The sequence below is a fragment of the Mixophyes fleayi genome, chromosome 1, assembly GCF_038048845.1.
Source record: "Mixophyes fleayi isolate aMixFle1 chromosome 1, aMixFle1.hap1, whole genome shotgun sequence".
NCBI lineage: Eukaryota > Metazoa > Chordata > Amphibia > Anura > Limnodynastidae > Mixophyes > Mixophyes fleayi.
Genome location: NC_134402.1, coordinates 137292220 through 137317103, shown reverse-complemented (window position 1 = coordinate 137317103; position 24884 = coordinate 137292220). Strand labels below are relative to the sequence as shown.

Sequence of the window (24884 nt, the reverse complement as noted above, 5' to 3'; positions counted from 1 at the left end):
AATCAGATTCTAGCAGTCATTTTGTAGAATGCACTAAATAAATGAAAGCTAAAACCTGATTGGTTGCCATAGGCAACATCTCCACTTTTTCAAACCCGCCGCTTAGCAAATCTAGCCCTATGAGTAGGTATGCAGCCGGAGTGCAGGGAGTGGTAAGGGTAAACTCTGTTGGGAATCTCTTACTTAGTTTGTCGAAATGCATTCCGTCATCACTCAGATATACCAGAGATTTGGTATAGAGCAGAGCCTTAATAAGTTTTGGAATGTAAATAACTAGCAGCCAATATATGAACCTTGTGCAATAAAGTGAGGATTTACTTTGCGTAGAAAATTTATTGGATAAAAAAATTGGAACAGAAACTTTATATTTAATCACCATGTTTTAATACATTTAACTTCTGTCTGTTTATACTAATTAGTTTCAACGTATTAATTGGCTTGATGCATTTGTTTATACAAGCAGCTTGACTGAGCCATAATGAGTTCAGGATTATAAGATTATTTATATTAAATATGTTGGATTTTCTGATGCAAAAAATGTGATCTTTAATAATGCAGTCTGAGAATGCAACCCATAGCTGTAGACATTTAGGGCTAGATTTACTAAACTGCGGGTTTAAAAGTGGGGATGTTGCCTATAGCAACCAATCAGATTCTAGCTTTCATTTATTTAGTACTTTCTACAAAATGAGAGCTAGAATCTGATTGGTTGCTATAGGCAACATCCCCACTTTTTCAAACCCGCAGCTTAGTAAATCTAGCCCTTAATCTGCCTACCGTTAGCGTTGGGCAGATGATGTGAACACCATTTCATGCTAGTTATTTAAAAACCACGGGCAGATGATAGATAGGTGATACCAGGCATATTCTGAGGACCAGAGCCGCCAAGAGGCATTTCAGGCCCCCATACAGCAACTTTATGGGGCCCTTTCCATAGCCGCCAAAGGGGGTGTGGCCAACCTGGGTTGGCTCCTTCCAAAACACAGTCAGGCCCAGGACCCAGAACTTTGTACCTGCTCCCCCGACTCTCGACGCCCCTGCTGAGAGCTGCAATGTCCCTTCCAGTAATGACAAGCAATTCTTCACATTCAAGTACCATTGCATAGTTTGTGCTAGAGAATGTTTTGTGTTTTAGAAGTTTATTTGCAGAATTGTTTTTTTTGTTTCATTGAGTATAAATTAAACAAACTAAGTACACAATCAGTGTTGCTCTTTTAAAAGGTTTTTTTATTTATAAATTACAGCCCATATAGTGCAGCAAATAGTAAAAAAAACAGTCTTGGAACTAGGAAACGGTTGACTAACTGGACGCAAAATAGGTGTCAGATTTATTTATATTAGGGCAGAGAAGTTAAGATTATGATTGAACATAGCTGTGGACTTAACATTTCAACACTTTGTTTAAGAATGATGTTATAACACAATAATCCCTCTGTCCGACAAGGCTGCAGAATAGTTGGCACACCCCAGTCTAGAGGTTTGTTTTATAGCCATTAATATTCTATTAATAATTTTAACATTGATGCTACATGTTGGGAAGGTGTATCCTTTTCTAATAGTGCTTTCTTTTATTTTAGGTGAATGGAGATTCTTACGCTAAAGCACAAAGGATCCTGCGATTAATAACAGGAGGCGGCCTGACTATTACTGGATCTCATATCTTATGTGGAGACTTCCTGTTCAGTGGTCACACGGTCATACTCACTCTCACCTACTTATTTATTAAAGAATGTAAGTTGATGTATATATAGGGTAGCATTATTGTCATTGTGACCCTTTATTTTTTTTATTCATACTATTGGTTTTGGTGGTTAATATTCAGAGGCAAAGGGAAATACACCTTTTGTATTTTTATCCCACAGTTGATGGGTAGTTGTATTCAAAAACCATGAAGACCATAAAAACCAAAAGAAAGCAGAAAATACCAATGGCATAGGATGAATTAAGCGCAGTCCTCTCTCTCATCACCCACTGCCCATCCCCCCAGTTCTGCACCTGTATAAATCGCATCTGATTTATGCAAACTGTGTCCCACTAAAAGCAGAGGAAAACTCTCAGTCACCTGCACTTCCAGAGCACCCGTAAAGAGGAGGTCGTTTTATGGGAGAGAAAATCTGTAATGCCCCTTTCTTTGCCTATGTATGACGCAGGTCCACATTTTTGTTAATGACCCCTATTATGTTTGATCTCTGCTTTTTTCAACATGTGCTGCACACAACACAAATATTATTATTATTATTATTATTATTATTATTATTATTAATAATAATAATAACATAGATTTGTAAGCCACCACAGAGCTCCCCAGCCCCATACAGTAGGAAAAACAGGACATACATAAAACAGGGAAATATGAGGTAGACAAAATAATTGCAGACATAAAAACAAAGGGTATGGAGGGCCCTACTCATCAAAGAGGTTACATTCTAAGTGGAAAAGGGCACAGCTGAAACAAGAGGTGCTAATGTGGCTCAGAGTGGAGATTGGGACAGCAATGAGGGTGCATTAGTGTCATCAGGTATAAGGTAAGCTTTAAGAAAGAGATGGTGGTTCCCAAAGACCAGACAAGGTGCAGGTCAGAGGTAGATCTAAGAGGGCGGGAGGAAGAGTTTTGATATGAGATTTGAGATGTATGAATTATTGGTGTTTTTGAGGGTTTTTTAGGTAAGGGTGAGTAATTTGAATCAGATTCTGGAGGACACGGGGAGCCAGTGTAGGGTTTTGCAAATTCAGTAGATGTGAAGCGGTGAGAGAGGAAGATCAGTTTTGCAGCAGCATTTAGGATGTATTGAAGTGTGGATATATGGGTGTCAGGAATGCCAGATAGCAAGAGGTTGCATTAATCAAGACAGGAGATGATGAGAGAATGGATAAGAGTTTTGGTAGCATGTTGAGTAAGAAAAGGGCGTATTCTGGCAATGTTTTTAAGGTGGAGTCGACAGGACTGGGAGAGAGTCTGGATCAAAGGTATAAAGCAGAGGATGGTGTCAAGTGTGACACCAAGGCAGTGGGTTTAGGAGACTGAGAAAACTGTTGTGTTATTGACAGTGATATGGGGTTACAATATTACACCAGGATATGACACTGCACGCTTACATGAAACAATAAGACTTTTGACACATTGTATCAGCAATGTTACACAATATAAGTCTGTTTTGATACAATAACATTTATATTGATACATTTCCCAATATTGCAGGTAATAGCAAGGGCAAAATGTACCTAATAACATGAAATAATACACATAATACACCAATGCTCTGGTGTATATTCTTAGACTGGGACAAGGATTAAAAAGTACATTAAACCGTAAGAAACAGGTGATGATTACAAAGTTCTCAGTCCAGTAGCACCCTGTTTCCTCACACCTATAATACAAAAAGTTCTTCTTCTAATGGAAAACTACTGGTAAGAAGCAGTAGGTCCACTGCAAAATACAACACAAATTTATATAGTGACAATGTTTTACATTGTAGCACACACATAAGCAGTAGTACCCTTTTGAAAACTGGTGCTAATAATAATGGTTGAAAAAATCATCAGAGCAATGATTGTATCTGATTTCCTTCAAAACTCTATTTCTAAAAACCAGAACACCATTTATGCTGCATCCTGTACCATTAGAAGAATATTAGTTTGCAAGCCAAGTCACTTATCATCACTGCTACAAAATTCAGGATGTAAAATGAGATAATGATTTCTTTTTATAGGCCATGTAGTCTAAAAGAGAGAAATGGCTCTGTATTGTAATCATTTCAGCGTTCACAAAACTGCTGGAAGATGCCGGGTAATATCACCTGTAGGTTTCTAATTTTAGGTAAATTTGGTGGGGGTGTCTATGATATGAGATTAACATGCAGATAATGTCATATTCATTATTCAGCATCTAATAAGCTCAAAAGGGCAATTGGTAATTTACCAGCAAGCATGATTATGTGGAGCCCGGTTTCATTTCCTTCAAAATTGTAATCCCTGCAACCAGATATGTACGCTACAGAACAGTGGTGGGGACTTTGTAGGTGGGGTGGAGGGGCAGGTGATGCCGGGTCACCCTTCTGAGGCCCAGCTCTGCTCTCAGGAGATAGAGTGGTGGCTTCTACTGAGCATGCACTAGCTCCAGTTAGGTCACTGCACATGAGCCAGACCAGGGCATGGTCAGAAGAGGCCACTGCCTTGCTCTTGTTAGAGCAGATCGTAGGTCCAGGTTCATTTTGCTATGGGGCCCGGTGAAGTAGCATTCCACTCCAGTACAGTATTAACCTATCTTACTATGTCACTAAAGAGTATTGAACACCTACCAAAAAAATACTTTACTCATGTTCAAGCAAATCCATACCAGTGCTACTTTACAAAGGAAAAGCCTTAAAAAGTACATTTTCTTGTATGGAAGGAGGCTATTTTCAAGAACACTCCTGTCTGCTATTTACTGCAAGCCTTCACATTGCATGATCTTGCATATTCCCCTGTTTTATTTTGTAAATAAGTTGATACAATTGTCCTCCCCGCTGAGCAAATCTACAAGCCTGGGCTTCTCAAAGGGCACCTGTGATAGAGGGTTCAATAAGTAACCCAGCCAAAATAAATTAAAAATAAAATTTAAAGCAACTGGTGAAATGTACAGTGTAATTGCTCTGTAATACTTCTAACTCCCACTTAAGCTGAGTACACACTACAGGTTTTTAAACCGATTATTCTACCAATCACACGATAAGCAACTGTTAGTTCTAGTATCGCATTAATGTGTACGCTCCCGCGATCATGTTTTATTGCTCCAAAGCACATCGTATCGTTTGATTTGATTTTCCACACTGACTAAAAATCTTTATAAACGATGGAACGATATCGGGCAAATTCTAAAGCGTGTATGAAGTCACGACCAGCAGTGTAGGCAGATCTCCATAGAGTGTGCAGAGTCACAATCATTTCAGCCGAAGGTTATGTCAAATGAAGAGCACAGATCTGAAACATGTATAGTGTGTACACACGTATCAGTATGCTGATCAGGAATATTCTGTAGTGTGTACCTAGCTTTACACTGGTGCCTGTTCCCTATGCCTCTAACTGGAAAGCTCTCATTTCCCTCAATGCACAGACAATTTGAATTAATATATGTAATCTTATTTGATCTCCAATGGAAAGCTTACATTATAAAATGTCAGTATAAAGGGTTTCAATCTGCTAAATATGAATGCATATAAAGCAGGTAAATATCCATATCATTAATGAAACAAAATGTTTTTTATTCACTTTTAAGAGAAACAGAGAATGTAGAGATGTGATGAAATGAGGTCTCTTAAATTTCTGAATGTTATACTACAGACATGGAGATGACATGATGTTCAGTAACAGCCTAAAAAAAGATTAGTATGGTCAGCAGTTTTCTGAACAGTGCTACCTAGAGTCATGTGATTAAAACGTTACCATCTTTCAAACCTGTGTTTTTACATATGAGGGCAAAAATAACAAGCGTCTAGTCCTCACGGTGCCCTAAAGTTTGATAAATCTATTCTCATGTGACAAATAAATAAACCAGCTTGAAGAAGCTATGTGTGAAAAGTAAGTGTACCTTATGATTCAATAGCATGTAGGACAGCCACAACCTTTAGTAGCAATTACATGAGGTAATCATTTTCTGTATGAGTTTATCCATCTCTCACATCTTTATTTAAGGACACAGCTTCAGTTCATTACTTGTAAAGGGCATTCATTTATACATAGCTTTCTTAAGGACCCTCCATGGTTGATGGTACGAGGCTCTTCTGGTTATGCTTTGTTTCTGCTAAATATGGGCTTATGTATTTGCGCGTACAAACAATTCCGCTTTGGTCTTGTCTGTCCATTGGACATTGTACCAGAACTCTTGTGTTTCTTTCAAATTCAACTTTGCAACCTAAGCTGTAATGCAATATTTTGAAGGGGGGTGGGGTTTTGTTCTTTTGCAGAAGGTGCTTTCTCCTATCTACTCTACCATAAATTAACCACTGGTGGTCATGAATTAGATTCCAACTAGTATGGAGTTTGTATATTCTCCCATAGTCCCAAGCATACTGATTGGTTAATTGCCAATGGGGTGCACCAGGTACACTGGTGGGCCAGTCCGGCTGCATCCACCCCCAAAAATAGTGTTCAGTATTAGTACACCCCATCCACACCAATAATAGTATGTAGTATTAATTCATCTCCTCCCCCTGTCCAATAATGGTGTTTAGTATTAATTCATTACTCCCTTCAATAACAGTGTGTAATATTAATACGTTCCCCCCTCCCCCAATAAGTGTTTAGGATTACTACAACCCTCCCATAATAATAGTGTGTAGTTTTAGTACATCCCCCAATAATAGTGTGTAATATTAATACATTTCCCCCAATAAAAGTGTATAATATTAGTACATCCACCCCAACAATAGTGTGTAACATCATTACATACCCCCATCCCAATAATAGTGTGTAGTGTTAGTTCTCCCCATCCTAATAATAGTGTCTAGTGTTAGTACTCCCCATTCCAATAATAGTGTGTAGTGTTAGTACTCCCCCATTCCAATAATAGTGTTTAGTGTTAGTACTCACCCATCCCAATAATAGTGTGTAGTGTTAGTACTCCCCCATTCCAATAATAATGTGTAGTGTTAGTACTCACCCATCCCAATAATAGTGTGTAGTGTTAGTACTCACCCATCCCAATATTAGTGTGTAGTGTTAGTACTCCCCCATTCCAATAATAGTATGTAGTGTTAGTACTCCCCCATTCCAATAATAGTGTGTAGTGTTAGTACTCCCCCATTCCAATAATAGTGTGTAGTGTTAGTACTCCTCCATCCCAATAATAGTGTGTAGTGTTAGTACTCCCCATCCAAATAATAGTGTGTAGTGTTAGTACTCCCTCATCCCAATAATAGTATGTAGTGTTAGTACTCCTCCATCCCAATAATAGTATGTAGTGTTTGTACTCCCCATCCAAATAATAGTGTGTAGTGTTAGTACTCCACCATCCCAATAATAGTGTGTAGTGTTAGTACTCCCTCATTCCAAAAATAGTGTGTAGTGTTAGTACTCACCCATCCCAATAATAGTGTGTAGTGTAGTGTTAGTACTCTCTCATCCAAATAATAGTGCATAGTATAGTGTTAGTACTCCCCCATTCCAATAATAATGTGTAGTGTTAGTACTCACCCATCCCAATAATAGTGTGTAGTGTTAGTACTCACCCATCCCAATAATAGTGTGTAGTGTTAGTACTCCCCCATTCCAATAGTATGTAGTGTTAGTACTCCCCCATTCCAATAATAGTGTGTAGTGTTAGTACTCCCCCATTCCAATAGTATGTAATGTTAGTACTCCCCCATTCCAATAATAGTGTGTAGTGTTAGTACTCCCCCATTCCAATAATAGTGTGTAGTGTTAGTACTCCCCCATCCCAATAATAGTGTGTAGTGTTAGTACTCCCCCATCCCAATAATAGTGTGTAGTGTTAGTACTCCCCCACCCCAATAATAGTGTGTAGTGTTAGTACTCCTCCATCCCAATAATAGTGTGTAGTGTTAGTACTCCCCATCCAAATAATAGTGTGTAGTGTTAGTACTCCCTCATCCCAATAATAGTTTGTAGTGTTAGTACTCCCCCATCCCAATAATAGTGTGCAGTGTTAGTACTCCCCATCCAAATAATAGTGTGTAGTGTAGTGTTAGTACTCTCTCATCCCAGTAATAGTGCATAGTATAGTGTTAGTACTCACCCATCCCAATAATAGTGTGTAGTGTAGTGTTAGTACCTCATCCCAATAATAGTGCGTAGTGTTAATACTCCTCCATCCCAATAATCGTGTGTAGTGTAGCGTTAGTACTCCCCCACCCTAATAATACTGTGTAGTACTAGTTTTTCCCTATCCCAATAATAGTGTGTAGTGCAGTGCTAATACTCTTCCATTCCAATAATAGTGTATAGTGTAGTGTTAAATAATAGTGTGTAGTATTAGTACTCTCCCACCCTAATAATGTGTAGTGTTAGTGCTCCCCCACTCCAATAATAGTGTGTTAGTACCCCCTTCCCCCCAAAAAAAACAACAACTGTGTAGTGTTAGTACTTCCCCATTTCAATAATTGTATAGTTGTATATTTGTATAATTGTATACACCCCCCTCAATAATAGTTTGCAATATTAGCACATCCCCCTCAAAAAATAATTTGTAGTATTAGTACAGGGGTAAGTGGTTTGTTTTGTGCTTTAATGCAAATGATCTGGTGGTTATATTAGAGAATGATGATAGTTTCAGTGGATGATAAAAGTATGTGGACTGGGGACACATGACTTCAGTACTGCCCTTGGCCAAGGTTAACCTTACTCCACCACTACCACCCAACAATGACTCCTGCCACTGCATCTTAATGCTTTCCTGTAAAGAGGTGAATCTGAAAGAAACTAAAATGCTGTGACACAATAAAATATTATGAAATATTAATTTGTGGTATACAATAGTTTAAAGCAAAGAAAAGGGTCATTATGACCTACAGTACAATAATGAGCATTTTTTTTGTTTCCAGGCCTTAAGTTAACCCTTGTTTATATGGAGTTGCATAGCACTGAGGATGGCTGTTTTATATGGAGAATTTGTGATAGTCCTTCCCAGCTCACAGGCAACAGGACATACAGGAAGATGTGCATGGACACCTGTGTTATGTTTTACTGAAAGGCTACACACACAGGCGCTTGCTACTTACATGACCTCCACTCCATTGATTTTGCATTGAATGAGCAAACAGGCATTTATTATTCCATATACTAAGAGCGGAGTCCATACATGTGGATTTAACATGGTTCACAGCTTGGCTTACAGCATTAATTTGCATTACTTGAATAGTTCATGTGTATGAACTCTCCTCTCAACTTAACATAAATATAGTTACTTTAAATGTGTAGCAAACACCCAGTATTGGAAGAAAACATTGTCTGGTGATATTACATCATTAATGCATTAAATCTTGGCTGATCATAAGATCTGGATACATACCAGGTTCTCTGTACAATATGAAAGCAATGTTCTAAATTAAGTCTAGTGTTTATTTTTCCTCCTACTTTATTATGTCTTGTTTCAGTTGTAAATTACTGGAGCGTATGCTCATCCAGTTTTTGTACACTTTGCACGTGATTTCTGAAATCATCTATTACTGTGTAAAAATAAAAGATCTTACAACTTTTAGACATGGAGGTTTTCATGGATATTTTCTCTTGCAGATTCCCCACGTCACTTTTGGGGCTATCACCTAGTCTGCTGGCTGCTGAGTGCTGCGGGAGTGATTTGCATTTTAGTTGCACATGAACACTACACTGTGGATGTCATTGTTGCCTACTTTATAACCACTAGACTCTTCTGGTGGTATCACGCCATGGCTAATGAAAAAGTAAGTAAAAAAAAATAAGTCTTTATTTAGCTACTATCAATGGTCAATGGTCCTTCAGCTACTTGCCAATAGTATAAGTGAAATTACATTGGTTGTTCTAAACCATCCATTATATTTACCATAATAGGGTAAGTAAGTTGCCTTAACCGATATGAAAGGCTGTGATTTTACTCTCTGAATTGGGATTAAAGTAACTTGCCTAGGATGCCATTTGAGCCAGCTAACTAGTGGTCAAATGCATAACAATCCTTCCCCTCTATAAATAGTTTAACAAAGTTCCCCCTTTAGCTTGGCCCAGATCTTCCTTGTGTATTAATTAAATAGTGAGATTCCTGCTTGAATTGAGATATGCTAGGTCTACGGAACGATGCAATTTGGCACGCTTGCCTGGAGAAAATCCACTGTGTTGTGTTGTATAACATCTGCCTAATAAATATAATATGTGTTTGAAGTGCCTGAATGGGCTTCGCTCCACAAGCAACAAATGTCAAACATTTGCCTCAAGTACACTTCTTCCACCAGTACATCGGTATAAATACAGGGCTAAATTAACACAAGTGGAGTTCGATAAAAATGGTGTTTATAACATTTTACTTGGATTAACTCAGTGCCTCCAGATTTAACGCCATTAAAATTTAAATGCCATACAATTAATGCTAGAATGTTAGATTTCAAATTTAAAAACGTTCTCTCCAAATTCACAAAGGTAGTCTGCAGTGTTTCCGAATTTGACTATAGTCATTTTTAACAGGACATTTACGGATACAGATAACACTGTTTTGTGAATTTGTCTGTCCATGTTTAATTTGACTGTAATAACATAATATGTATATAGAAATGTTTTTCTAATTTTCTTGTGCAGGTAATAATACTGTCTTAACCTGTTTTTCAGGCATTGAAGACTTCATCCCCAACTAATCTGCTTTCCCGAACGTGGTGGTTTCCTTTGTTTTTCTTCTTCGAGAAGAACGTTCAGGCGTGTATTCCATGCTCCTTCTCCTGGCCCATCTCATGTCCCCCCAGTTGCTTCAAATTTTCATGTAAAACATATTCAAGGGTTCAGAAAACAGGGGAGGACAATGAAAAGTCCACCTGAAAGAAGTCATGCAGGAAAAAACTGTTCAAGATAAACATTCTCTAACCAAAGGAGTTTTATTTTAAAGAAGATGCAAGTGTGATTAATAAAGTGGACCAAATGTTGTATCTTTGATTGTTGTTGTGTACGGGATACACATCTCATTATGTAGTGTTCTGTGTGTTTCTTCTCCGGTTATACTACATACGTAATTGTTGATTCCTATCCGGATGAGAACAGCAGTTCCCTTTAGAAATTGGTGCGTGTTTTGGACCCCACAGGAGTGCTTAATATAATACAGTTCTCAGAACTGGCAGTTGTACAATGTAGTATTATTAATCCACAAATGACCAACTAGCTTAATTTACTGCTTATTAATCTTTGGTTAGTAACCAGTCAGAGTAGTGGTCAAACAATGAGTGTCCAGGTGGGGTATAGTTTCTTCAAAAAATCCTTTACTCCACAAATGTAGCCACCTAGTTTCAGGGACAGGAGAAGAATTGAAAAGAAAGCAAAGAGACTGTTTGGTATTCATGTCTAAAATATCTTTGGTCTTAAAATCTGTACATGGCACAAGCAACTGAACCTTAAAAAGGCCCTGTTTTGAGCCTAAAATATATTACCAAGTATGGCCTTTTACTTAACCTATTGTACATATGGTAATCATTTTAGTTGCAGTTCTCGGAACTGTATTCACCAGGAGTCACTGCTACGAGGAGCAGGCTATTTGAAGTCCTTGTGTTGCTTTCTGTGTTGATAGACAACGTCCCTTTCCCTGTGTGATCATACATGGAATCATTCAGAAATGGGTGTTTTTGACAGTAAGAATCCAAAGTTTCATATTTTTGTGGTACTTTCGAAGTAAAAGCAAATATTTTACTAATTAACGAAATAAATTGCTATGTGTGATGAGAATAGCTAAACTTTATCTGGCTATATTCATTGCAACTGTAAATAAGTTTTGTTTGTTTTATGATTAGTACGAATGAAAAGTAAAGGCCTATCTTATGTGATCTACTCCCAAGTTTGTTCTTGTTATACAAGAAGAAACTACTGGAAGTGGCAGGGTGACAAAAACCTTAATATAAACATACTGTCGTATATGTACATGTTTAATTTAACTATTATTTAACATTTTTCTATTTTTATCATTCATGTAATATTATCACTCTACAACTCTTGGATTTTCCTATAAGGAAACAAACAAATGTACATGCTAACATGCTCAGAGTTCAAAGCAGAGAATAAGACCCCTGTGGCCCTAGGCAATACAATGGTTTTGCGGTCTACTCTGCCCAACTGCTTGACATAAAAAAGCACATAACACTATTGTAGTAATCCAGGCTCCTCAGTGCCCTTTGGCCCTAGGTGCATAATATGTAATCCGGCTCTGCCAGATATGTGTACACTTGTCTTTGCAGATGTGAAAGGATGTACACATTTGCTACAACCTAGTAGCATTCTCCTATGACTAAGAGTTGTTGCTAACCTAAGCCAAGTTAAAGATTAACCCAACCTTTTTTCTTTTTTAGAATTCTTAGACATTGTGAGCAACCACTTACGTGGCACTTTTTGTTGGCTATCTAAACTCATTATTGTTCCTGGCTGCTCAATGTTTTCCTATTTGGTATGGGAAACCATTTGAATTGCTGGGAATGAACTATATGAACCACCTTCCATTCTGTGTTATGGAGCCTGAATCACTGGTTTTTTGATCCTCAGCACAGAGTGTTATTTGTGATAAAGATTTGCAATCCAGTGACTTTGGGTGCATGATACACAGTAGTGAAAGGTTTCCCTAACCACGTAAAGGTGTCAAATAGGTTATTAATTTAGTCTAAAGCAAAGGTTGAGTTCACTTTTGACTTGTGCTAGATCAAAAATTAGAAGGGAGAATACAACACACTTACTATACAGGCTTTAATATACTATGTATTGTATAAAATAACCCTTAGAGCAAAAGGATTTTAGACAGAATTTGGCAACGGTGTGCAAGAAGGCCCTGTCACTAACAAGCACTCCGGATATGTTACAAATGTGCCCAAACTGGACAGATCTGGCTGTTTGGCGCCCGGGCCTAGCGAACACATTAAATGGGGCCTGTAAATGCACTTATAGATGATTGCACACATAGGCAGATAGTGGTAGCCTGCAAGTCATGTCTGGAAATGATCTGATCAGCTTTTTTTTCAGGCAGGGTGGTTGTTTTGTGGCCAATGAGAGGCAATATTGGGCCAATTTATAGTGCCAGTGAATATCTTCATTTATTTAAAGGTGGACATTACGGCCTGTTTTACCACAGTGTAGTGTGTAGGTCACTCTCCAGGTAAAGAATGCAGCGTGTTACAATTTAACAAACAAGTTAAGTATGTTGCCTAAGGCTGGTTTAGAGTAGTTTCATGCATGAGTTTGGTTATGTTTTATTTGATCTATTTTAGTGGGGGGGTTTTAATGAAGAAAATATGTTCCTTAAGCAATAAAGAAACTGAAAAAAAATCCCCTGTTGACAAACATTCCCTATATACCTTGACATAATTTCTTTCTTGTATGTATTGTGTACTGTTTAAACATGTGTATATATATATATATATATATATATATATATATATATGTTTTGCACTTTAGAGATAACGCCTACATCGTTATGACATGTATTTACTTCTGTTATCTCTTTAAGCAATTATAATGTCTACACGTGGGGCAAAAGCAAACATTTGATCTTGCCAGTGTTTTAATTTAATTCATAGTTTATGTTTCTTGATACCAAAAAGTGACTTAAAAGTGGCACTTTTTATCAAAAAGGAAAAAAGTGTATTAAATACTTATTTTTGTATTCAAAATATCTGACTTTTTTATTTTCCATGAATGTACACATGGATACACATTTTGATAAAATTGTTACTGTAAAATAAACCGAAATGGTGCTGTTGTGTATTTGTCACAGAGTCATCACTGTCTGATATTTCTTCAGTTGTGGAACCACAGTCCTGTAAGGCATCATTACAAAGTAGGCATGGCAAACCAAATTGTTACATTGCAGACCATTTCTTCTTATCACAAGACTATTAACTTGTTGCACATATGACGGTTGGAATGTCACTGTAGAGGTTCCGCCCTTCTTTAATATCAGGATTCCTGGAACTTTTGCCATTTAGGAAAGATTATTTAAATGGAATTCAAGGAATCAGGGGAGTGCATTTAGGGGGAGCTTCCTGTTTAATGGGAAGGTGGGAGCACAGAGCATATTTCTCTCAACAAAGATTTCTCTTCTTTTCATCCTCAGAAGTGGTGAAAGCAGACCTATATTTGTGCACCTTCCAAGTGCACTTTATTTAGGAAATTGATTTTTTTTTCTGTCCATCACTCAATTTATCCATTAAACTACCACTAAGGGGTATATTTACTAAACTGCGAGTTTGAAAAAGTGGAGATGTTGCCTATAGCAACCAATCACATTCTCACTGGCCTTTTGTAGAATGTATTAAATAAATGATAACTATAATCTGATTGGTTGCTATAGGTAACATCTCCACTTTTTCAAACCTGCAGTTTAGTAAATTTACCCCTAAGACTTTTTCATACTGATAACACATTTTATATCTCTATCAGCTATACTACTGACCTTGCTTATCCACTGATCATTGACAAAACATATCTTACTTCCATTAAAAATGTGTTTTTGCTAAAAATGCTTGGCTGCACAACAGCTAATAATGCAGATCAGATTTTCCACAGCATCCTACTTAGTGTATTATTTCCCTAATAAACAAATTCATTACAAACAAAAAACATAAACAACATGAACTGTTCTGAAACTAAATGGTATTTTGCCTCCTTACATAACACAACGTTTTTATTATTACTGACTGTTTTTATTACAACACAGATGGATGCAGGGTATAAAACCCAGGAGTGGGGGGTTCCTAGTGCCTGGAAACACAAAATCTGTCTTTAAAAGCTAGGAGCACTTTAGTGGATTTTTTACTATATACGGTGTAAGGTGAAAGAGGAGTTAACCTTTAATATTGTAACACATACACATTGTGTATGTACACTGTGGTGAATAAGACTCGGGCCTCGCGATGCTGCAGCATGGCGAGGGGGCATGGCCAAGCAGTGTGGCGCAATATCACTGAGAACCACTGATGGCCAGTGACGTGGGAGCATGAATATATAAAAGATTCAGGCTTCCCACGTGATGAGGAGGCCCCAGGCTCTCCAGTCATCTGGAAAAAGTGGGCTGCGTAGATCATAGTGCGAGGCATAAATTTATAATAGCCCCTGCAGGGGTAAAATGTGGATAGAGGACCATGTTAGTTAAAAACAGGACCCCAATGGAAAAGGTTGGGGTGAGCATTGGGTGTCACTGGAGGCCAGTTAGATTATTAGGAGACACCTCTTCTGGTGCCTCCTAATAATGCGAAGTTCATACCTATCGTTATTATAAGACACCAGGGAAGGTTCCCCATGGCCTAGGGCTCACCCCAAAGTATCGGGGACGGGTGCATGGTGGCTACCACGAGGGCCTGTGAGGTAAAAGGGGGAAAGAACCCCAGTCATTGTGAGACTCCCAGTAGTTTGAGAAAATAGCAAGATACCAGCAGGGGGGTCCTCACCTTCAGGGATACCCCAGAAACAACAGCAGACACAGGGAGAAAGACAGTGAGAGCCTGAGAGCTCCTACCAGGTAACGCATGGAGTAGCCTTCTTGACAAGACTCCCAGACCGTGAGGGGGGTGGGGGGGGGATAGCGCTGCATGGTGCAGCATGATGGAAGTCCTGAGGATCTGTAATCGTCCATCTGCATGCCTGCTACCGAGTGAACTGAACAATTTGCAAAGACTGTGGCCTGTGGCTGTGGACTACTGTCCCCACCACAATCAGCTGGCATGTAACGGCTGTTAAATTTAGAAGTACCGTGCAGGAGTCAGATGAGATGAAGAGAAAGCTTTACCATCTGCTAAAGAGTTATGCTAGAGGAGTTTGGCGTTTACGAGTGAATACATCATTGCAGCCGTTTATTTATTAAGCCACCTTCACAATACCACAATAATAATCTTGTACATTGTGAGTGATTAGTTCACTTGCCATTGATGATGAGCACTCTGTGGCCAATATGTGTAATACCTAACATTGCAGATAATCCCAGCTAATAAGGGTCTGCGGGCCTACAGACCAAATAATGATTTGTGACATCCTATACCTATTTCTTTGCAAACCTGTCCATTATGGATTTGTAGGCCAATATAGCAGTATATATTGGGATGCAAAATTTTCCATATTCTGATAGGAGGAGCTGGATGTTGAAAACTAAACGCATTGAAGTGCAATCGTGTGCTACATTTTATGCCTACATGCAAACAACATTTTGTTTTGTGGGACAAGATGTTTAAATAAAAGGTGGAGAGGACATATTTATGGGGACGGAGTCCTCAAAAAGACCTGGGGCTAGATTTACTAAGCTGCGGGTTTGAAAAAGTGGGGATGTTGCCTATAGCAACCAATCAGATTCTAGCTTTCATTTATTTAGTACCTTCTACAAAATGATAGCTAGAATCTGATTGGTTGCTATAGACAACATACCCACACTTGCCAACTCTCCCGGAATGTCCGGGAGACTCCCGAAATTCGGGTAGGTCCCCCGGGAGAGCAGGCAAATATTCCGCAAATGGCATCTGCTCCTCAAAATGACGCGATTCGCGTCATTTTGTCCCCACCCCCGCGACAAAAAATGACGCGATTTGCCGCTCCTGCCCCTCATGAGGTCCCCCTGCTTAAGTGGTAACAAGCACCTGGCTTGACAAGTTAAACTGGCCACACTATAAGAGGGATCCACCTCTGGTAGCATGCTCCAGACCCAGCTTCTTCTACACTAGGCTTAAACATGTAGGGAGATTGTGCCTACAGATAAAATGATTGTTTACATCCCTACTCCTAAAGACAACCAGACCCATGTTTATGAGCACTGGGCCTTTTTTTGGTACCCCTGGTACTATGGGTGCCAAGGTAATAGATTTAAGTAAAATAATAGATTACAAATTATTGTGAAACTACAAATCCCAGCAAACCCTGGCAGCCACTTACTGCTTTGACATGCTGGAGCATGTGGACCTACAAGCACAAAAAAACCTTTGGCTACCAGAACTTGCTGCTCTTGAGAAATTACAAGTAATAAACATACCATGGGTCTACAACAGCAGTAATAAGAAAAGCCCCAGACCACTTACTTACCTATTTATTAAACCCATAAAGCCATAGGTAATCTTCATCTTGAAGTAGTCCAAAGTAGGAAATAAAAAACAAACACACAATTTGTGTCATACAGAGCAGCAAACAGAATAAATTAACTCAGTAGCTAGTTTCTGATTGGACTGAGCACATATTGACCCATCAAGGACAACTGTTCATTCATTTTTTTATGCATCTTTTTTATTTTTATTTATGATAACATTGTAGTAGACAGTAAGCAAATGGACAATCAGAGATATGTAAATCACAATCGGTGCAGAGGAAGCGTGCAGGTGCATAATAGGGACCGCTACAGCCGCGGGCACTGCCGTGACTCTCTTCCCCCTGTCTCTGGCGTACATATGGATATGTCATGTGGCCAATTCCCCCTTAGCTGTATGCCCCAATTTGAAGTGCAGCAATGTTGGGAGTTATGACTATAGCTTCTCACAGCAGCCACGTGTCTCTGCAGGTTCTAACTGCTAAAATGGATGAATTTTGTCTTGCATTTTTCTGCTTGCACTGGATATCTCCACCACTGTCCATTATATTTAAAGGTATGTATGGAAGGACAATAACCAGAATGTAATCTGTACTGCAGCTTTAAAATAGAACAGGAATACAGTATGCAATTAAGTGTAATAATGTTAAAGAAAATAAAAATGAATCGCATAAAAAGAGAAAGGTTGCAGCATTAATTACAATATTTCTGGCAAACATGTATTGCTGTATTGCTGAAGCCATTAGGAAGTGGAAGACCATTGTCATCATACCTCAGTCTTAAACAACATATAGTAAGTACATACCATCTCCATGCTTTTAACATTGAAGTAATTGCTAGGAAATGACAAGCAGAATTTTTCTTTCACTGCTATTGCCGTTAATGCAATTTAATAATCTATTTAACTGTGCACTGTATTCATATCTTACATTACATCTTGATGTGCACAGACAACAAACATTCTGTTTAATGGACATCACTTAGCCTGAGCATAACCCCAAGCACAGCTCTTATTTAATGGCAATATTGACTGTTGAAAGAGCTATATCCACAGATGAAGGCTACTATTTCGGGACTGTATTGGAAATGATTAGACTATAAATGGCTCACAACCTAGTTTAACCCCTTAATGACCAATGGTATTTTATACATTCAATGTTAGACCAATTTTCACATTCATATACACACAGTGCATCATTTACACCAGGAAGACCTATTTTATTACGCAGTCTATTCTTTCTGTTGATAGAATACCATATGAAATATAATTTAAGGGGCAGAAATTACAAAGTTTATTTTCTAGCTTCTAACCTTTATAGGGCCACCAAATATGTATGGTTAGATGCTAATAGATGATGGGACGGATTGCTCATAGGCTTCACTGGGAGGCTGGCTGGTCATGAGGCCATTTAAAACGGTTTGTTCTGAAAATACTTTTTTTTCTGTTTCAAAATAAAAAAAATTTAAGCAAGAGAACCGACGTTAATTGAGCCTAATTGTGGTTGACCCCCGACATTGGTTTGCTTCCTTGTGGTTGATCTGTCCTTCCCCTTCCTGCTCCTCACTTCTCTCTCTTTGTTCTCCAGTGTTATGTGCAGCACGCCATGTGAGTGACAAGTGAAGGGGGGTAATCACATGCTTACTGCTCCTGTCATTGGACAGATCCGTGCTGCCTGTCATGTAAGGTTCCGCAACTGAATGAGCAGCAGCTCCATCCTCCAGGACCCTTGGAAGCATGAGGGAAGACATGCCTCATCCCAGTCGGCCCCCTACCACAGACGGAGGCTCAGAAAAGCTCCTACTATGTAGATACACCATATCATACTTGCCAACTCTCCCGAAATATCCAGAAGACTCCCGCATTTTGCGAGAGTCTCCCGGACTGTGGCAATCTCCCGAATTCTGCGCACTTCACTAGGAAATGCCCCACTTCCTAGTGAAGTGGGCAGAATTAGATCCCAAATGCCGCGATTGCCGGTGAATCGTGGCATTTGGCCCTGCCCCCCGCTGTCAAATGACGCAATTTGCGTCATGATGTCACAGGGGGCGGGGCCGAAATGACGCGAGTTCGGCCGCCCCGCCCCCTCACGCCCCCCTCCACTGGCTGGCTCCCGGAAGGGAACTGAAGAAAGTAGGTAAGTATGCCATAAATAGATTAATGCTTTTCTGTGTCCAGAACTGTGAGGAATGAAAGATTATTCACTGAAAAAATGCCATGATAATTACAGTAAACTTTTATTTTTTCACAAAGTTTTGTTATAAACCCAAGAGAAGAGAATAAACCACTGGAACACAGGAATGGGAGAAAAACTGTTGGAACTTTTAGGTGAGCATTCACTGTCTGATGAAAAAGTCAGTGGATGATAAATTGCCGTACGTGAATGATGCTGCTACTGAGACTAATATCACTAATATCTTTGTGCAGCTGAGGGTGTCTGAGAGTTGATTGGTAGAAACTTTTCACGATTAAACACAAGAATAGTGAATCTGCTGATGATTACTGTGCGAGGGCTGCGATTGAAATGTCACATTATAGCAGATGTTGTGGACATTGCAGAGCATAGGCAAATGGCTGTTGTAGTTTTGGTAGAAGGGTAGACGCTATAAACCACCAATAAAAAGGGACCAAGGCTGCGAGGGTTGAGTAAGGATCGGATGACTTTAGGGAAGAGAAAAAAGGGACCCCTGGAGGGGTTGTTGTTGGAGAATCTTGGAAGAGCAAGGACTTGGAGTGATTGAGAATAACCGTATTCTCTCGGGGTCAGAAAAGATTTCTGAAGCAGGAGCTTCTTCAGACAGTCCTATAGGACTGATTCATGTATCAAATCAGGAGACACTTGTAGATTCTGGGGAATTGGTGAGCCTACATCAGTAGGAAATTTTAGTCCCACCAAGCTGGTGGAGAGTTGGCCGAGCAGCTGGGATCTTCAAGATACACAGACCCACCTTACAGACCAGAACCTCTGGCCCACTTGGATTGTCATCTATTGACTTTATTGACAGGAATTTGCCTTGGCAATAACTTGCCTCCCCTATACCTGGGAGGGGAGTGCATCTGATTTTAACTGCAGTTTAATGGAGCTTAAAGCATATAGGTCAGTGTAGGACCTGCATATAAGGAGGTGCCCTTGACACTGGGATGCAGGCTTAAATGTTTTGATTAAGATATGAACTAATACCTCATGTTTTAATTTTGCTAGATACACACAGATATACATTGTTAAGGATAAGCGCTGACAACTGTCTTTTTTGTTTTGGCAGGAATTTGTGTCTTGCTAGGATTCTGCGCTGAGCGGTAACCTGCTGAGGACTTTTTTGGGGAGTTTTCACTTGCACTGGTGATTTATTGACACTTGTTATATGTGGTGGGGACCACATTTCTCCTTGTGCCGCACTGTTGTATTTTACTGAGCGTGTACACTTTGTTTAATAAAAGGGGCTAATATCTCTTTCCTGCTTCCTTACCTGTGTGACCTGTGAACCTAGAGGGCTGGGTATTTAGAGAACTAAGGTTCCAACCCTGGTTTCCTCACAATCATGATGTTAACATTGGCAAGATAAGGGAAGGTTTGAAGCATAAGTTATTAACTGTTAAATTAAAACTTTACAGAAACAGGCTATGCCTAGGAATTATAATACCCCATTTAGTATTGAACAACACCTCAAAATGGCTGTTCTTTGTTTCGCATGTGCACAAGAAGGTCATTAGTCTTATAATTGTCATTCTTTAGGGAGAGCGTGAGTCAGAGGAAGAGGGGGTATCTCCCTGCCCATATCTCCAGTGGGGGCATAGTCAGCCACAATTTTGTTTCAGGTCCTTACCTGTCCCCCAAAACTCTCAATCATAGTGCTATCTATGCCTGTGTGTCCTCAGATTACAACCAGTAAGAATTAACAATGGATTTAGAAAAATCACATGTGCAGATTTCTGGCATCAGTTTTGCAGCAGCAGCAATATTCTTTTCCATAACGATATTATCTGATGATATTACCTGTAATATACTGAGTTAAGATGTTTCAGAAGCTGCAGATGTTGAGACATTAATTTTATTGTCTGATTGTCCTGAGTCTTTTCTTCTGCAAATAAGTTCTGTATTGATCCAATATATTGATAACTTACTTTTGTGTTCTGCTTATTTACAGTCCTTGCAGATATCAGTTTGCTGTTAACATTCATGTATCAAATTGTCCACCTGGTATCCAGAAATAAATTGCAACCTTGCCAGACTCAGGTTAAGTATTTGGGTCATTACTTGACCCAAGAACTGAGACATCCTTTGCTTGGAAAGAGTGCAAGTTATTCTGCATATGCACTTGCCACTAAATAAATTACAAGTGCATACCTTTCTGTTTAACACAGCTACTTGGTGACAATCAAAGTCCTGTTGGTTATTATAATGCCCAATTAGACACAGTTGTCTGTTCATTGTTAACCTGTTTAAGTGTAGCTGTAGCTGCAGCATTATTGGTGGATAAGGCAGAGGATCTAATGCTTAATTATGAATTAACCCTTTATGTACCATATGCTGTTTTGGTCTTGATGAACTTGGCACAAACATGACATGTCTCTGCTGCCAGAATTATAAAACGGTAATTAGCTTTTATGGCTCTCCTTCATATTATCATTTGACAATCCTTAATGAGGATAGTATTGATAGGTAAAATGAATCCAGCTAATTTAATTCCCAGTCATGACTGTTTGAAATTTTTGGAACAAACTTTTACTGCTACATCTGACATTAAAGATATACCTTCACCAGAAGCAGATCTCACTTTCTACCCAAATGGTGGTTGCCATAGGCAAACTGAAACTGGGGAATTATGTATAGGATATGCAGTGGTCTGTTACCACTGCATATCCTATACACAATTCCCCAGTCTCCTGATGATATTTGTGAAATAAAGGCTCTAGGACCCAGAGCCATAACTTTTAGCGCCTGGGACAGGAAGGAAAACTGCCGCCCCCCCAGCCCTCAATTTTAACCAAATTAACCTAAATTATTCATAAACTGCGCCCCTCTTCTGTATTGCGCCCTGGGCGGTCACCCCTCTCGCACAGCCCTAGTTACGGTTCTGCTAGGACCCCCACATTCTGCACAGATAGTGGAGATAGTAGCACTCACAAGAGTGTGGGTGTTAGCACAAGGTAAAAGAGTAAACATCTATACAGAGAGTAGGTATGTATTTGATGCATTGTGGCAGCTTAGAGACTTTCTGTCAGGCGCCGTCTCCGCACTGACACTTGGTGCAGGAGACGGACGCCTGCAACTTCCAAGCAACCACGTCCTGTTGCCTAGCAGCGGGACGCTATCTCTGCTCACATGTCTGCAGCCAGCATGTCTTACCGCCAAAATCTCCCTAACCCTATCAGGAGGCACCTTAGGGTATATAAGGCAGCCTCTGACACATGTCTAGTGCCAGAGTATTTGGTCTTCAGCCTTGCTCCAGCATTTGTTCCTGTGTTGCTGTTATTTGGATTCTGACCCCGGCTTGTTCCTGACTTCTCCTTTGGTTCCTGATTCTGGCTTAGGGTGATATTTGGTATTGACCCGGCTTCCTGACCATTCTCCTGCTTCTGATTTGGCTATATCTATTCCTCTGGTTTTGACCTGGCTTGCTGACTTCTCTTCCATCCTGCATCCTGGTGGGCTATCACCGCTGCCTCAATTGTTACCTCGCCAGCTGACTGATACTGAGGGCCGCTACCTGCACGTCCCCTGCAGCGAAGTCCATACCTCCTTGCGGGGGTTCCTGGTGAAAACCAGGGGCATGTTAGACTCCGCGACTCAGTAGCGCCAACTGCTGGCAGGTATCATCAATTCCACCTAGTGATTCTGACACTTTCTAACTGCAGCAGGTACTCCGATAGCACACGTTGAACATGTAAAGAAGTTGTTACATGCTATTTAGTTGCCATTACAAATAGCAGTGATTAAGTGTCATGCTCACATAAGTAAAATGGATCCTATTACGCTGGGTAAGAAAAGAGCAGATGAAGCGTGGTGCTTGGTGGCCAAGTCATGGAAACCGACTGAGCCCCCCACTATGTCGGCCCTATGCTCCTATATCTGGCTTATTGCCCAGATGGAACAGATCACACACCATTTACACTATAAGGACAATAAATTCCAGCAGATTTGGGCTCCGTGGCTCTACCTGTAACCCCTTCACTCCCTCACCAGCCCCTCCATTTAAGTGTGCCCCCATTGGCGAGTGGCTCTTTTGTTGTCTCACCCTCGGAATGTGCCCCTCCCCGAGACAATATGGAGTACTTCCCCCTGCACTCTATTTTCCTCCAACGATCACCAGTGTCCTTTCCTCCCGGCCTCGCCTCCCACCTCATATTCTTGGAAAATGTTCTACAGTTTTTACAATTGGTGCAACAATTGTTTTCCTTTGTTTCTACCTGTGACAATATGTTTTATTATTCTGCTCAAATGTTTCTCTTTGCATTTTTAACTATGTATGCCTGTTTTTGCAATGTACTAATTGTTGATCCCTGTCTGTATATCAGTGCTAATTCTCAAAATAAATAGTTTCAAAAAAAGAAAGATAAGGGCAGTTGACGTTGCACAAAATGTAGTAAGAACTAACTAACATTTCTTTACAGAACATGAATTTGATGCTGTTTCAGTTAATTATTGATTAAAAATTAATCAAAATGTAAAAGTTTTGATATCCCAGGAAGTGGCCCTCTAGAAGTCGAAGAAATCTGTACAAGATACCAATGGTGTGTGAGGAAATGGTAAAGGTAGACCAGTTGCCCCAAAAAGGCTTACCTACCAGCAATGGCAGAAGCATCCATGGTCTGACTCATTTACACAAGGATGGTATGTATAGACTGGTTAAGTCCTACTGGTGTGTCCCTGGATTCTCTTCTCTTGCAGGTAACAAGAGAAGACACGATGGACATCCTATGCCGCCCTGTCGTGTTGCTGGGGACTGGCAGGCCCTGCCTTGCCACTGCCTCCTTTCTTTATACCAAATGCACCCAATCATCATCAGGATGTAATATATTCTCTAAACTTGGGTTTAATGCAATTTATACTTAACAAAATCAATCCTAAATTCTATCTCTCTAAGACACAGAATGAAAGACTAAGAACAACTCCTGTGCATACAGGCTAAAAAGATGTGCTGGTCACTCACAGCTGAACGTTAATTAGCATGAGATTTCATTTCTTTCTTTCTTACAAAAACAAATTTCCTCCAGCATGGCGAAATGCAGTGGTTCCCAATACGCATAACAACTGGGATTCTTAGTTTAAGGCTGGCGTGGTACAAGGCGAATGTTTAAAAAGTTTGTGTAAAATAAGTACATCTGAGATGACGTGACTAAAATAGCAAAAAAGTCACAAATTGCATTCTATCCCAGTAATTAATGAGAATAGTTACTAATAAAATCAAAGGCATTGTATCATTATTATGGCGGAACACACAGTATCCTGTAACTATCATGCTTCAAAGTAAGTCACAGTTATGGAGCCCAGGATGTGATAAAGAATATAGGTGTTTATTGATCAAAATACAGATAAATAGTACAAACCAAATAATGCTGAAACTGCACAGGAACATATGAGATGACATGATACTGGTTGCAAGGAATACTGCAGATGCAGGAGGAATGGTTAGATGAAGAGAAATCTGGAGTAGTGATGTGAAGTCAGAGAGCACAGGGGAACCAGGCAACAAACCAAAGGGGAAGGAAACAAAACAACAATGACCAGCACAGGAGAGGGAGAGAGGCAGGTATAACTAAAGAACACCCAGGTGCAGGAGATAATTGGTGCAGCAAGTTAACCCCTAGTGAAGAAAAGGAAGGCAAAATAGCACTACCTCTGATGAATAGAGGTACTGCAGATAATACAATAAACTGCAAGTCCAAAGTCCTGGAGGCAGGAGCTGCCAATAAGCAGCATGCAATGCAGAGGGCTGCAGGCAGATCCTGACTGTACCTTTAGGGTGGATTCCAGGCGCCTGTATTACCAAAAGTGGCTAAATTCATCAGAATTATAATCTACAATGGGGATCCGGAAGAGAAGTCCTCATCCACGAACGGAAAGGAAGAGCCTGGAGACTCGGAACAAGAGCCAGAGGTTGGCACCTCGGAACAGGAGACAAAGAATGGAACCTCGGAACTGGATAGCAACTCGGAACTGGTGTTAGAAGCTGGTATTTTAAAACA

General features: G+C 39.8%; 1 protein-coding gene across 1 annotated transcript in view; it reads left to right on the top strand.

Annotated features, from left to right (window-relative positions):
• SGMS2 (sphingomyelin synthase 2) overlaps nt 1-13399 on the top strand; it is a 47466-nt gene extending 34067 nt beyond the window's left edge. Inside the window, exons 4-6 of the mRNA XM_075200747.1 lie at nt 1578-1731; nt 9229-9395; nt 10288-13399. Of these exons, the coding sequence (XP_075056848.1) occupies nt 1578-1731; nt 9229-9395; nt 10288-10491 (525 nt within the window). The 3' untranslated portion in view covers nt 10492-13399. The remainder of the gene's footprint in view (nt 1-1577; nt 1732-9228; nt 9396-10287) is intronic.
• Nucleotides 13400-24884: the final 11485 nt, after the last annotated feature.